Genomic DNA, 12,632 nt, shown 5'->3' with positions numbered 1-12,632 from the left:
TAGAGCTAAGTCAGTCTCAGGAGATGCTCTCTATGTAGATTGTAATGTGTTATATACAAAAATGCCTTCCAGGAATATAAATCTTAGGGACTCAGGAGAATGCTCAGTCAGTAAAGTGCTTGTGCACGATGGGAGTTCAGCTCCCCAGCACTCATGTAAAAAGGCACTCCTGTGATCCTAGTGCAGGGGAGGCAGGGATGGGAAGATCCCTTGGGCTCGCTGGCCAGACAATTCAGTGGGGTTGGTGATCCCTCAAAATGAAGAGGAAGACTACCTAGCCTTTGGCCCACAAACAGACTTGCATATGAACACTTAGATGCACACCACATACACAAGGCGTACATACATACAGATGTTATGTATATACTTGAGAGCCATAAAGAATTGAGGAAATTCTTCTGGTGAAACCTATCTTTCCTGTGTTTCTATTTTACAGCAATGTGACCTTAAAAGTTGTTTTACAATCCCTCTGACACTTGTCACCTGAAGGTGTGGATGGACAGTGGGACTGCAATTCTTTGGTGCTGACAGTGAACACACACGCCCTGCCAAATCAGAGGCAAGGGTTTGGTTATATGTGGTGAGGTTTATTCAACAACCATCCCTGCTCAATAAATGAAGTTACTTTAGCAGAAAAAAAAAAAACATAATTAACTGGTTTTCTCTACCAAATAACTGTTCACAGTAAACCATCTTAGTATTTAGGTCTACATTTTATTTTTTAAACTTTATATGTATAAACAAATACAGAAAAATCAGCATTGTAGCAAATAGTTTTATTGTTAAGATATTTCACCAACCAGTCCCAGTAAGTACTTTAATCATTAAGAATTTATCTCTAAAGTCTCGAAGCTTAAGCCAAGAAAACAAGATTTATGTTAGTCAAGCAACCTAAAAAACATCTTTTCTCAAAATTAGTATATTTAAAGTTGTAAACTGATCTTTTAAAGGGTGACAACATCACTAAAGATGCCAGATGCCCCAGAATAAGTCCTGTCCGAAAGGGGCTTCCCACAGAAGAAACAGCAGTGAAGACAAACCGGAAGCTAGGGAAGAAGTTCTTGCCAATGCATCTCCCCAATTTGAACAGGTATTTACAGATGTGTAATAAAGGAAGGAGCATCTATGAAATACATGTTTGGCTCTGGTACCAAATGTAAGAGAATAAAGTACCTGTCATTCCCAAATAACAGCATTTGCCATCACTATTAAAAGCTTTTTCCCAACACACTGGATCATTAAAGACTTTTCATGTTTCCACTCAGAATCTCAAAATATTTTTTACAAGTTCCTGGGAACTGGATGTAAGTCACACATGGTCAGTACAGCACTATACAGACAAGATATGGGCCATCACACCCATCTGGAAGAAATATTTGAAGAAGTATTGCCATTTAAAGTATTCTTTTCCTGAGAAAAGAATGTTGGAATCTCGCCAGACTGTACAAATCTAACATGGGTAAAAGATCAGAAAATTGAATTATAATGAAGCAGAAAATGGTCTCACAACTATGTTGGTTTCCACAGTACAGTTGTTTACAGGGTAAAAATCAAATTTAGGGCATGACTGTTTCTGTAAGGTAAAGGGTGGAATATTTAGTAAACTACTTAGTGTTTAAACAATTTTTATAGGAAACTGCTTACAAGTGGAGAAACTAAGGCACATGAACTTAAGCTCAATTTCAAGGTTATCTTGATCCTGAGAGAAAAAGCAGGGCTCCAGTTTCCAGGTCAGAAGGTAATAAATGACAAGTCTCCCCAAAGCAGAGAGCAGGGTTTCCTCCTTTAGGTAGATAATTTTAAGATATTAGTTTTGAAATGTATAATATACATTTCCTTAGAAATCTTTGGCATGTTCAAAGTCGTTAGAGGCAAAGGGTTCTGGATATCTCCTGCAAAATATAAAACTACAGGGGAGTCACCCTGTAAGTTAAAACAAGAAGAATCAGTGGTAATTTCAAAATGACCTGAGTTCATTTTCCACGATTCTCTCCTTGGCTTGCAGGCTCTGAATCTTGTGAATCGAAGCCAAGGGCACTGCCCATCTGTTACAGAGTTTATTCAGCCAGGACTTATTCCCACTTACATACATAAAGCAGAGAAATAAACCATATGTCTCAGTTATTTTTTTTCTATAAACCCCCAAAATTGAAGATGTCAAACTTAACACAGTGGAATGATTAATTCACATGGAATTACCTCCAAAGCCAAACATTCTGTATCCTTTTGCCCACGTGGAAAGCTTCTGTTTCAGCTGAGATGGAAACAATGCTATTTCACCTAGTTCACTGTATTTTGCCATGGGCATGTTTCCCACCACCAGATCTCTCATCTCCTGAGTCTGCATGTGTTAAGAATTCAGGTGAGTCTATGCAGTCACATGTGATAAAACAGAACATACCAGGTAAGAAATCATTTTCCAGTTTGTGTTTAAAGTGCTCCTTGTGCAGTATCAATAGCAATCCACTCTGACTAGTAACAGCTTTTACCAGAGGTCAGCAGGTAAGTGAGACTGATCTTTTTCAAGTATGAACACGATGCTAAAGCTCTTCAGGCACATTCAAATCCAAATAAAACAAAGAACCCCGAACTTCAGTACAGAATCAGAGGAGCGGTGGAGGTGCTGGGGTAAGGTCGTGGTGTAAACGCACAGTGCTTCTGAAGAGCTTGATAGGAATTTATTAAACCCAACACTGAACAAGAGAAAATATGGACTCAATCCGTATCAGAAATAAAATAAGTCAGTACAAATGCTCAGAGCTGCACCAAAAAAAGAGAGAGAAATTCCATGGCTAGTAGGTTGCTTCATCCATGTTGTCATCGCTGTCTATAACAAAATCATCTCCATCTTCGAAGTAGGAGTTAATGTAGTCATTTTCCTAAGTGAAGGGATATATTCCTTAGTCAATAAAGTGACTCAGCAACATTTATGAATATTATACAAAAAATGCACTCCTTTAATTTACAAATATCAAATTAAAGGGAAACAGAGAAGACCTGAAGTTTTAGAAAGCCTTCGCTTCCGACTGCTCTCCTCTTAGGAAGCGGTTCCACAGTTTCTACTTGTGCCGCTTTCTCTCAGTACCACTCCTTACAAGGCTCCGCTAATCAGCTACACGATCAGAAAGGCCGTGCTTCCATCCCAGCAGGAATGTCCATGGCAGCTCCTCGGTGGGGCGATTTGGGGTTATAGGAGCTGAAACACTGGTCATTGATTTCACCAATGCGTTGACCGACCAAGAAATAAGTGTTTCCATCAACAGTCTTTACATTGCATCAGAACCCAGGGATGAAGTCACAGAGTGTAACAGCAACCGGCATCATTTCCTATCACAGTCCAATCTCCTCCCCACCCGAACCTACGGGAAACCACGTTCATCCCAGTATGTTCCTTCCAGCATCTGGCTGTGTCTCAGTTCTAGCTGAGTAAGGCTTTCATGCCTCAAAATGAGACAGAAGATATGTGTGCCTTCTATCAAAACCTCAAAAATCCATTTGAATACAGATTGAGACTTCTCAGCCAGGTGCAGGATGTGGATTTTATATGGACTGTAATAAAGACTTTTTTATCAAGCAAATTTCAAAGTGGTGAGATTCTGGAAGACATTAAGTGCAATGATAGCTTGTGTCCACATTGAGCTACTTAGAGATAATCTGAAACAGTGCAATGCTGGGGGGCTTGTTTTTACTATGATTCCGGGTAGACTGGGGCATTGAAGGACAAGGAGGAACAGGCAGGGAGCTGCTGTACATCTGAAGAAAAACATCATTGGAAAACTAGCTATGCAGTGAAGAAGTGTGGTGGTTCACACCTGCAATTCTGGCACTGAGAAAACTGAGGGGAAGAAATGCCGACTTCAAGGCCAGCCTGGACTACACACACACACACACACACACACACACACACACACACACAGAGCAAGACCCTGCCTCACCCCTGACCCCATTCCCCCAAATCTCTACATCTCTGCTATTTACAGTGGAAACAGATGACAATTCTCAAAAGAAAGTTTTCTGAATACCAGCTTTATCTTACAGGTTTTCTTTGCAAACATCTGGAATGTCTACGCGTCTCTGTACATTTTATAATACTTTGTCTTCCCTAAATCCTGCACGTTTATGCTTCCAACACAAACCCTCAGTGGCATCCTAAAGTTGGCCTAGCTTCTCGAATGCCAAGAATTCCACGAACATCCAGAAACCAAGCCGACGCCTGAGGCCTACACACTAGGGAGGGTGATAAGCAGAGCATTCCAATGAAGCTAACTAGTAAACAGGGCCTTGTTTCTGTGTGTAGGGAAATGTAAGCAACGAACTCATTCACACAGCAAGGAGAAACCCTGGCATTCCCAATCAAGCAAGTAGCACTTGTCTTTTAGACGTGAGTACTTTTCCCAAGGATGTCTGGTCAGTCAAATGCTCACACTGTCAGCAATCTTGATGCAGGCATATTTGGGGAGCCTGCTGAGACCAATGGCCTGATTGGCTCTTGGCTTTCCCCTGAGTGCCAGGTTTATTCATAAACTAAATATTAAAAATATCAGAAGAGAAAGAAGCATCTTCTTTAACATGTGTTACCGGATTATGCACTACATTTTACTTGCCAAAATAACATTTATCAAGTCTCAATTCAATGAGTAAATTAATTACCATGAAATTTCAATTAATGAATTGATTAAAAAGAACAAAGAGAACTTTAAAGACAAGACCTCTAAGGGAGGTACCTTTCTAGCCCTCACTCAGCCTCATTTCTCTGTAGTTTTGCTTTTTTATGAAGTACAGATATATAAACTTTGTTTACTACATTATCGCCCCAGGCTGGCCTTGAACTGACAGCGCCAGAATTAAAGGTTCTCTCTACCACCCAAGCCGATGAATTTGTAATTGTTACAACTAAAACTGAATTTTAACACATGTGGTCTAGACTCAATGGAAGTTGATTTTATCAAAATCGCATTTCTGAGCTGGGCATAGTGGCTCTGACTTATATTCCAATACCTGAGAGGCTGCAATGCAGGAGAACCGAAGCCACCCTGTGCTGTAAAGTGAGTTCCAAACAAGCTGCCAATAGATTAGGTCTTCTCTCAACACACGCGCGCGCACGCACACTCACACAAACACACACATACACACTAAAAGAGCATTATAAAGTCAGCTTTGTCTAGAATACTGGCATCTGCCATCCAAACTTAATACCTCTCCAATATCCCTGTTGTGACATCAAGAAATGGCTCCGGCCGGGCGGTGGTGGCGCACGCCTTTAATCCCAGCACTCAGGAGGCAGAGGCAGGCGGATCTCTGTGAGTTCGAGGCCAGCCTGGTCTACAAGAGCTAGTTCCAGGACAGGAACCAAAAAAGCTACGGAGAAACCCTGTCTCGAAAAATAAAATAAAAAAAAAAAAGAAAGAAATGGCTCCGTATATTACCGTGTATTTTCATACTAACAGTTATTTATTTATTGTGGGGAAAGGGGTGTGTATGTGGAGGTCAAAGGGCAACTTCCGAGTCCATTCTCTCCCCCACGTGAGCTCTGGGGACTAAGCTCAGCAGGCTTGCTGGCAAGCCCCTTTACTCACTGAGCCATCTTTAAGGGGTAAACTTACCAGTGGCTTTGAACTATTAGCTGGCAAGAAATTTTCAAATATGATCCAATGTAAGCAAGTGAATTTTCTAAAATGCAATATAGTTAACATGGCACATTAAGTCTCCTTCAGTGGCTTACCATAACATGGCAAGAGAAAGTCAGATTTCTCAGCCTGACATTCAGGACCCTAGTGAATCCTACTGTGGTCCTTTCTAACCCCTCGAGTCCGGCTGACTTACCTGGTCAGTGGCAGAAACACCACTCTCAGCACCTACTTGCAGGCTTAGAGCTCACTGACTCTCAAGGTCTTGTTTTATTGTCTGACAAGGTCAGGCTGGCTGAAGATAACCTTGAACTCCTGATCCTCCTGACTCCACCTTCCACTAACTGAATTAGGAGTACGTGCCTGGTTTGTGCCCTAATAGCATCCTTCTACACCACAGAATCATTCCCTGTGTTGTAACTGTAATGATTTCTGCCACATAAGGCTGATAGTTCCGGGTTCTCGGGGGCGTGCACATGCGGACAATCCCTCAGGCAGAAGTGCCTAATGGCGCCCTGGGATGTGAAAGGGCCCTACATGAGCCGTGGATGACATCATGACTCAGCTAAACCCTTGCACGCATGTATGGATCATATCATACACGTATGACTCAGCTAAGCCCTTGCGGGCATGTGTGGGCCCCGTCACCTGCGTATGACGTGGCCAAGTCTACTCCCTGTGCGCATGCGCTAGGCAGCCTTTAAAAGCTGGACGCGCCATCTTCCTCTCTCTAATAAACTCCTAAGCCGGTCCGTTGCATGTTCCTTGTTTCCTTCTCACTCGGACCAGGTAGTTTCAGTAACAATTGCCTTTTTGTTTGTTTCCTCTGCAGAATAATTTCCATGAAGGAACAGTCATCTCTTCTCCTCATAGTCTCATGACCAAGCAAAAACCAAGCATACTTCTCAGAGTAAAATCCATTATATGCAGCTTGGCCATGGTGGTGCATGTGTTTAAATTAATCCTATCACTAGGGAGGCAGAGGCTGGTGGATCTTCCTGAGTTCGAGGCCAGCCTGGTACACAGAGCGAGTTCTAGGACAGGCTCTAGAGCTATAGAGAAAACCTTTCTAGAAAAAAAAAATGAATTTTTGGATCTATAAACTTGGGTTTTTGTTTTGTGACAAAGCCTTACCATGTAGGCCTAGCTCCTCACACCCCTCCGCCTCATTCAGGAGTTTGCTAGGCTTACAGGCGCGATTTTGTTTGCCAACTGATGTATTATGCCATATGAAGCAGTTAGCAGCCATCTTTTCAGCAGATTTTACCTCCTCTTGCTCCTCTTCATCGTACTCCTCCTGCTCTGAGTCTTCGCCATCTTCGTCGTCACCATCTTTCTTTTTGCTCCCTTCTTTGTCTTCATTTTCCTCATCCGATTTTTCACCATCGCCTCTCTTTTCTAGTTCCTGATAAAGTGAGATTCATTAATTCCCATGGAGAGTCTCCCACCTCAGAAACGGAGTCACTGCACTGCCCATTCTTCAGTTCTGTTAATTAAGCTGGGGTTAGAATTCTAACCCACAAAGCCTTTTTTCATGATTCCTATTCCTATTCCTCTGAAAATGTGGGACAGAATTTAGTTTATCCCCCTTCCTATTTCCTTTGTCTTTCATTACTTCCCATTCCCAAAAATTTCTGTTTCGTGATACATCTGGAAGGCTGGGAAAAAGAGATTAAAACACACATCACTAACCACACCAGCTGTTATGCACAATTCTAGAAATAAGGAAGAGACAGAGTTGGGAAGCCATGACTGCTGGATGGTTCTTGTTTTCTACTTGAAAAACCACCATGCCACCAGCTCACCATTTTAATTTTACAAATGCGTCATTATTACCAATTATTTTTTTAATCGACAAAGGTGACCCATTTTTATGACTGTCACTGTCAGTTCCCTAAGTTGGATGACTCTCACTTTACACAAGGGACAGAACTTCACAGGTTTTCTGTGAGGCGGGCACAATAATCATTTTGCATATTCATAATTAAGGCTTCACATGAGTTAATTTCAGGTTTGTCTTAACACAGTAATTAGAAGAGGAATTAGTAAAATAATCAACTTTGCTGATTGATTATTCATGAACAGAATACATATTTTATATCCAGAGGATCTACAACTTAGCTCTTCTTTAACTCCCTGAATATTAAAAAATTCTTTTAATTCCAACTTTAAAGGAAGAAGTTCAAAGGCAAAGAAAGAAAAGACAACTTTAAACAGACCCAGTTTAAATGTATTAATTTTGAATGACTGTGTGTGTGTGTGTGGATGCATGCATGTGTGTGGACTTGCTTGTGGGGACTGGAAATTGACACTGGATATCTTTCTCACTCTCCATTTAATTTATTAAAACAGTTCTGGCTAGTTTTGCCAGCCTACTGCTTGCCTTAGGGATCCCTTCTCTCGGTCGTAACTGCAGGCCCCCTGGCTTTATGAGCATGCTGGGGCTCAGAGCTCCAGTCCACTGTGAGAGCTTTAACTACGGGGCCGTCTCTCAAGCTCCTAATATTCCATCTCTAAATACATTTCAAGCTACAATACACCTCACGCAGGCAGAACAAACTAAAACCAAGACCGGCACACTCACAGGGCGATTTACCCTGATAACAAACCTTGTGTGGCCTTGGCAGTTACTACAACAATGTTATGAAATCCCAAGCAAACAAAATTTTCAAACTTCTGAAACATCTGAGACACACACACGATGCTATATTAATATTTGTTAATAAACGGTATTGTGTCTTTTCTGTTTTAACCAGATCATAAGTAAGAAGGCCTACCACTAAATTCAATTATACTGGAGGGGAAATGCTATAATTATTTTACTCTGTAAAAAGTATATTCTGTTATCTGAAAAAAGTCACTAACAATTAGAAACAAAACTGTTTTACAAAACGAACCACTGGCTTATTTTTTTTGAAAGTAGAGCATTCATTCAATGTGCTGTGAGGACCAGAGATCTGTTATTTCTATGGCTGCCAAATCCAACAGGTCAAGCAAACAGTCTCATCTTTATCTTTATACCACATACACCCAAGGCAGGCAACTGCCACAGGAGAGGTAGGCAAATGACTTTTACAATGGCCCCAAGGACAAAGACTCTGAATCATTACTTCATTCTTTTCAAAGAGCTAACTGCTTGGCTCTTCCCCTCTCGGAAACAGTTAAGATGCTGCCCCAGAACAGGTCTAGCTTAGACACTATCTACACAGGGAGACTCCCTTGTGTGCCACAGACAGTGTCCTCTGGAGAAAGTACAGCCAAAGCCTGCTTCGTGTGCACTTTATGTGCATCTTCTAGAACTCAAAACTTTACCAACAGGCGGGATTCGTAGTCCATAAATCCTACCAATTATTCCACCTAGTTAAACCTGACAGTTATTACTATTCCTTCATTGATCTTCCAGATTTTACATTTTAGACATATTGTCATCTAGCTCAAGTACTGTACAAAAACAAATTAGTAAAACTAGGAGCTACCATCAAGTGTATGTGCCAAGGAGGTCAACAAAAACACACTTTGAACCATCGACTTTCCTCTGTAAGTAAGGAATAAAACAACCTACCTGTCTGCTCTTAAGGACAAACTACACATAAAGCGCTCATCAAATGGCTAGGCATGTACACGTTCTCAGTCAGTCTTGCAGTAATTATCAACATCAATGAACACAAGCACAGGGTTCATGGTGGAACCCTCAGGGAGATCAATGTGGCAATCACCAACTCTTTTATAAGAGACATAAAATGATTGCCCAACAGTTCTACTTCCTAAAACTACTCTACTCATGTGTGTAATGGTCTGTCCTGTTCCTTTAAGAGACAAGCCCTGCCCACTCCCTCCTCTGTGCTCAGAGAGCTGAGACAAGTGGATCTTCCTTCCATTTCCAGCTTGAGCTCCTTCCTTTCTGTCTCTCTCTGTTTCTCTCTCTCTCTTTGCCTATCTCTTCCTCTCTCTTCATCCCCCCTTCTCCCTCCCTCTCCTTCCCCCTTCCCTTCCATAACCCGCAGAGGCTGGAGGCTCCTTGTGGGACCGGCTGACCCACCGAGGTCTCTCACGGCTGCAGGCTCCCTGCCTGGGACTCACTGCCCTTGTGGTCCGCTGCCTGCTGCCCGTTGCCACCCTTCGGGGAACGATGCCATTTTATTTTTACCATTATAATGTGAAATGCCATACTTATATAAAGCCACAGTATTCGTCAGTGAGGATTAGTTAAGTTATTAAACAACTGTGGTTCGCTCTAACATTGCTGCGACCAATGAGAGAATGAGGGAGCTCTGTACAATTGGATATGAAACCACGTTTATGGCATTTTATTAAGAAATAAAATAAAAATGCAGAAATGTGACATGCTATCTTTGTTATTAGAAGGGGGAATTCAGGCTGGGTACTTAGCTCAGCCCTGTTGCTCTTGCAGCGGCCCCAGGGGATCTGAACCCTGCTTCTGACCTCCACAGACGCCAGGAACTCATGTGATACACATATATACATGCAGGCAAAACACTCATACACATAAAATAATAAAATAAGTTTTAAAGATTAAAAAACTTTCCGGGGGGAAAGTTCTGTATTTTTTATGAGTAAAATATTTCTGAAAGGGTATGTAAAAATGCATAGTTTAGGAGTTCACAACAAAGAAAATAAACACATGGCCAGGGATGAGAGAACACATTTTTAAGGAACTTACCTAAACTTTATTTTGTTTAATGCTAGAAAAATAAGTTCTATAGAGTACCAGCTTTCTCTCAATAGAGTCTTCTATATATACTGCAAAACCCTTGGGAGAGGGGGCAGAGAACATGTATATCGACCAAAGGAAAGCCAGATCTATCTAAAGAATTACATCTAATCATGCCAGCGGTTCATGCTTTTCTGTGCTCCCCCAGACCGCAGTCTAATATAAGGGGGGCGTTAAGGACACAGTAAAAAGAAAGCCTGGCATTGGGAGTGGTGCTTAACAAGGAAGAAGAAAAGACAACTTAGGAGAGACGCTCAGGCAAGGGTCCATGTTTGCTCAACCCCAGGAGAGCTCTTTCCTCCACACCTAACTTAGCACCAAGCGCTCTTCTGCCAGCTCCACATTAATAAAAGGATAAGACTGACAGGTAAAGAAAGTATGGCCCTTCATGTTTTTTCCAGTTCATGTTTGTAACTATAACCTTACCTCAATTTTTTTCAACACATCTGCAGAGAGTGAAGCACCGCTGTCTGCAGCTTTGGCCATTCTGGATTTTAGATCTGCTGGAAGGAAATAGCCAGCAGTTAACAGATCTTCCACAGGAACGGGGTCCCCAAGCTCTCCTCACACCAGGTAGCCATATCATTTCCGGTGTAAATTCAGCTCCTCCCACAGGATCACCACACCTCACCGAGCTCAAAACAAATAACAATCGCTTCGCATGATATTTTTAACAACTACAACCAGGTATGTTTTATCTAAGTACTGAAACGTTAGACTTAGAATTATTATCGCTAGAGACAGAATCTGCTGTAGGGTGACCTCAGACTGATGCCCTAGAATAACAAGTAGAGGCCCTGCAAGGGTTTCCTGTCATTCATCAGCCAAGTGCATCTCAACAGGCATGAAGCAAACAGAAGTGCAGGGTACGGCTGCACAGGCGAACGGTGCAGGGATAGGAAAGAGCTTGCGCTCAAACGCCACGAGAACTGTCTTCACAGGGAAGACTAAAATGCTTTGCTTGTCACTTCATATACACGAAATGGCATGTTTCAGCAGCCTTACGAACCATAACTTGTTTTACTCAAAGCAAATATTCCACTTTTGGATTATTCTAAAACACTAAGGAATAGAAGATTATTTCATATGAAGATTCTGCCAATTACCAAGGAATTTTTATAAGTTATAAATTTCTTCATGATGGGGAGGAATGATTACAGTTCTTTGCCAAAATCAAACTAAATACTACAACAACAACAACAAAAATCCCGGGTAGCAGAAATAGGGCTCAGAAAGGCTTCATTCTGTTAGAGATGAACATTTAACACAGAGAAGGACTTTTAGACTGCCTGGATGGCTCAACTGGTGGACGTAAAGTCTATCACGTTAAACCAAATGAGGAGCCACTGACCTTAGTTCTTGAATTAATGCAGTTTTTTTTTTTTTGAAGAGACTTCCTATGAAGAACGAAGAGAGAAATGGGCCAGGCAGCGATACTGATAACAGGGGGAAGAGAGGACCTTCCTCTTGCCCATTTTAATAGTTAGAAAGGTTGTACAATGAAGAGCACGTATTTGAAGTGTGCGTTAAGTGTGTACTTATGTATTTAAAGTGGAAGTGTTTCTATTTTATTTAAAGTGCATGTCTATTTAACTTGAAGGGAAAATATTTTTACATGGTACTATATCTTTTACACTCTGGTTTTTCATTAGCTAAACACATTGTTCTTGTGATAAAACATAAGTGCATAAATGATACCGATCATGTCCCAAAGGACCGCCATCTGTAGCAGACAGAGATCTGAGAACACACCTATTTTGCAAATCATTAGAGCTTTATACAGAATTCTAGTGGCAGCTTCTGTTGGCAAGGATTTCCATTGGTGGAAAGGAAATTGAGAATTAACTTTCCCCCACCAGGTTGTGCTATTTTCAGTTGTATGTAGTGTGGCTGTGCTTTATCCCCCCGTTTTGTGATGGCCTCCATCCATCTACATGAATGCAGACAGTGACAGAGAGCTGGAGGGTGGCAGAGGCTTGGTGAAGACCCAACCGGCTTCTAACAGATACAGTAAGAAACAAGTTCAAGTATGTGCACATGTAAAAAAATAAAATGTTAACTATGGAAAATTTTCATGTCAACAGGGATTAAAAATAGTCTTTCTGTGATATAGCTGACTTGGCACTTCTCCCCTGAATGTGAGTGTGTATTCATGAAGTAAGTATTAAAACCAAAATAAGGAAAGAAGAGTGGTATAGAATCTGAGACTCTTCTTGATAGTAAGGAAATTAGGAACTACGGGCCTGAGAAAAATTCCGTGATTAAGAGCACTT

General features: G+C 41.4%; 1 protein-coding gene across 2 annotated transcripts in view; it reads right to left on the bottom strand.

Annotated features, from left to right (window-relative positions):
* Window positions 1–776: 776 nt before the first annotated feature.
* The window catches only part of Polr3g (RNA polymerase III subunit G), a 37,680-nt gene continuing 25,824 nt past the window's right edge, over window positions 777–12,632 (bottom strand). Inside the window, exons 6-8 of one of the 2 annotated variants that reach the window (XM_041663627.1) lie at window positions 10,786–10,862; window positions 6,895–7,032; window positions 777–2,879 (exon numbers count right to left, since the gene is read on the bottom strand). In XM_041663627.1, the coding sequence (XP_041519561.1) occupies window positions 2,793–2,879; window positions 6,895–7,032; window positions 10,786–10,862 (302 nt within the window). In that variant the 3' untranslated portion in view covers window positions 777–2,792. The remainder of the gene's footprint in view (window positions 2,880–6,894; window positions 7,033–10,785; window positions 10,863–12,632) is intronic. The other variant, XM_041663628.1, reaches the window with a different exon arrangement.

This window comes from Microtus oregoni, unplaced genomic scaffold, assembly GCF_018167655.1.
Source record: "Microtus oregoni isolate MIOR12 unplaced genomic scaffold, Mior012 000014F_ref0000157, whole genome shotgun sequence".
Taxonomy (NCBI): domain Eukaryota; kingdom Metazoa; phylum Chordata; class Mammalia; order Rodentia; family Cricetidae; genus Microtus; species Microtus oregoni.
Note: the sequence above shows the minus strand (reverse complement) of the source record. Positions and strands in the feature narration are given on the sequence as shown.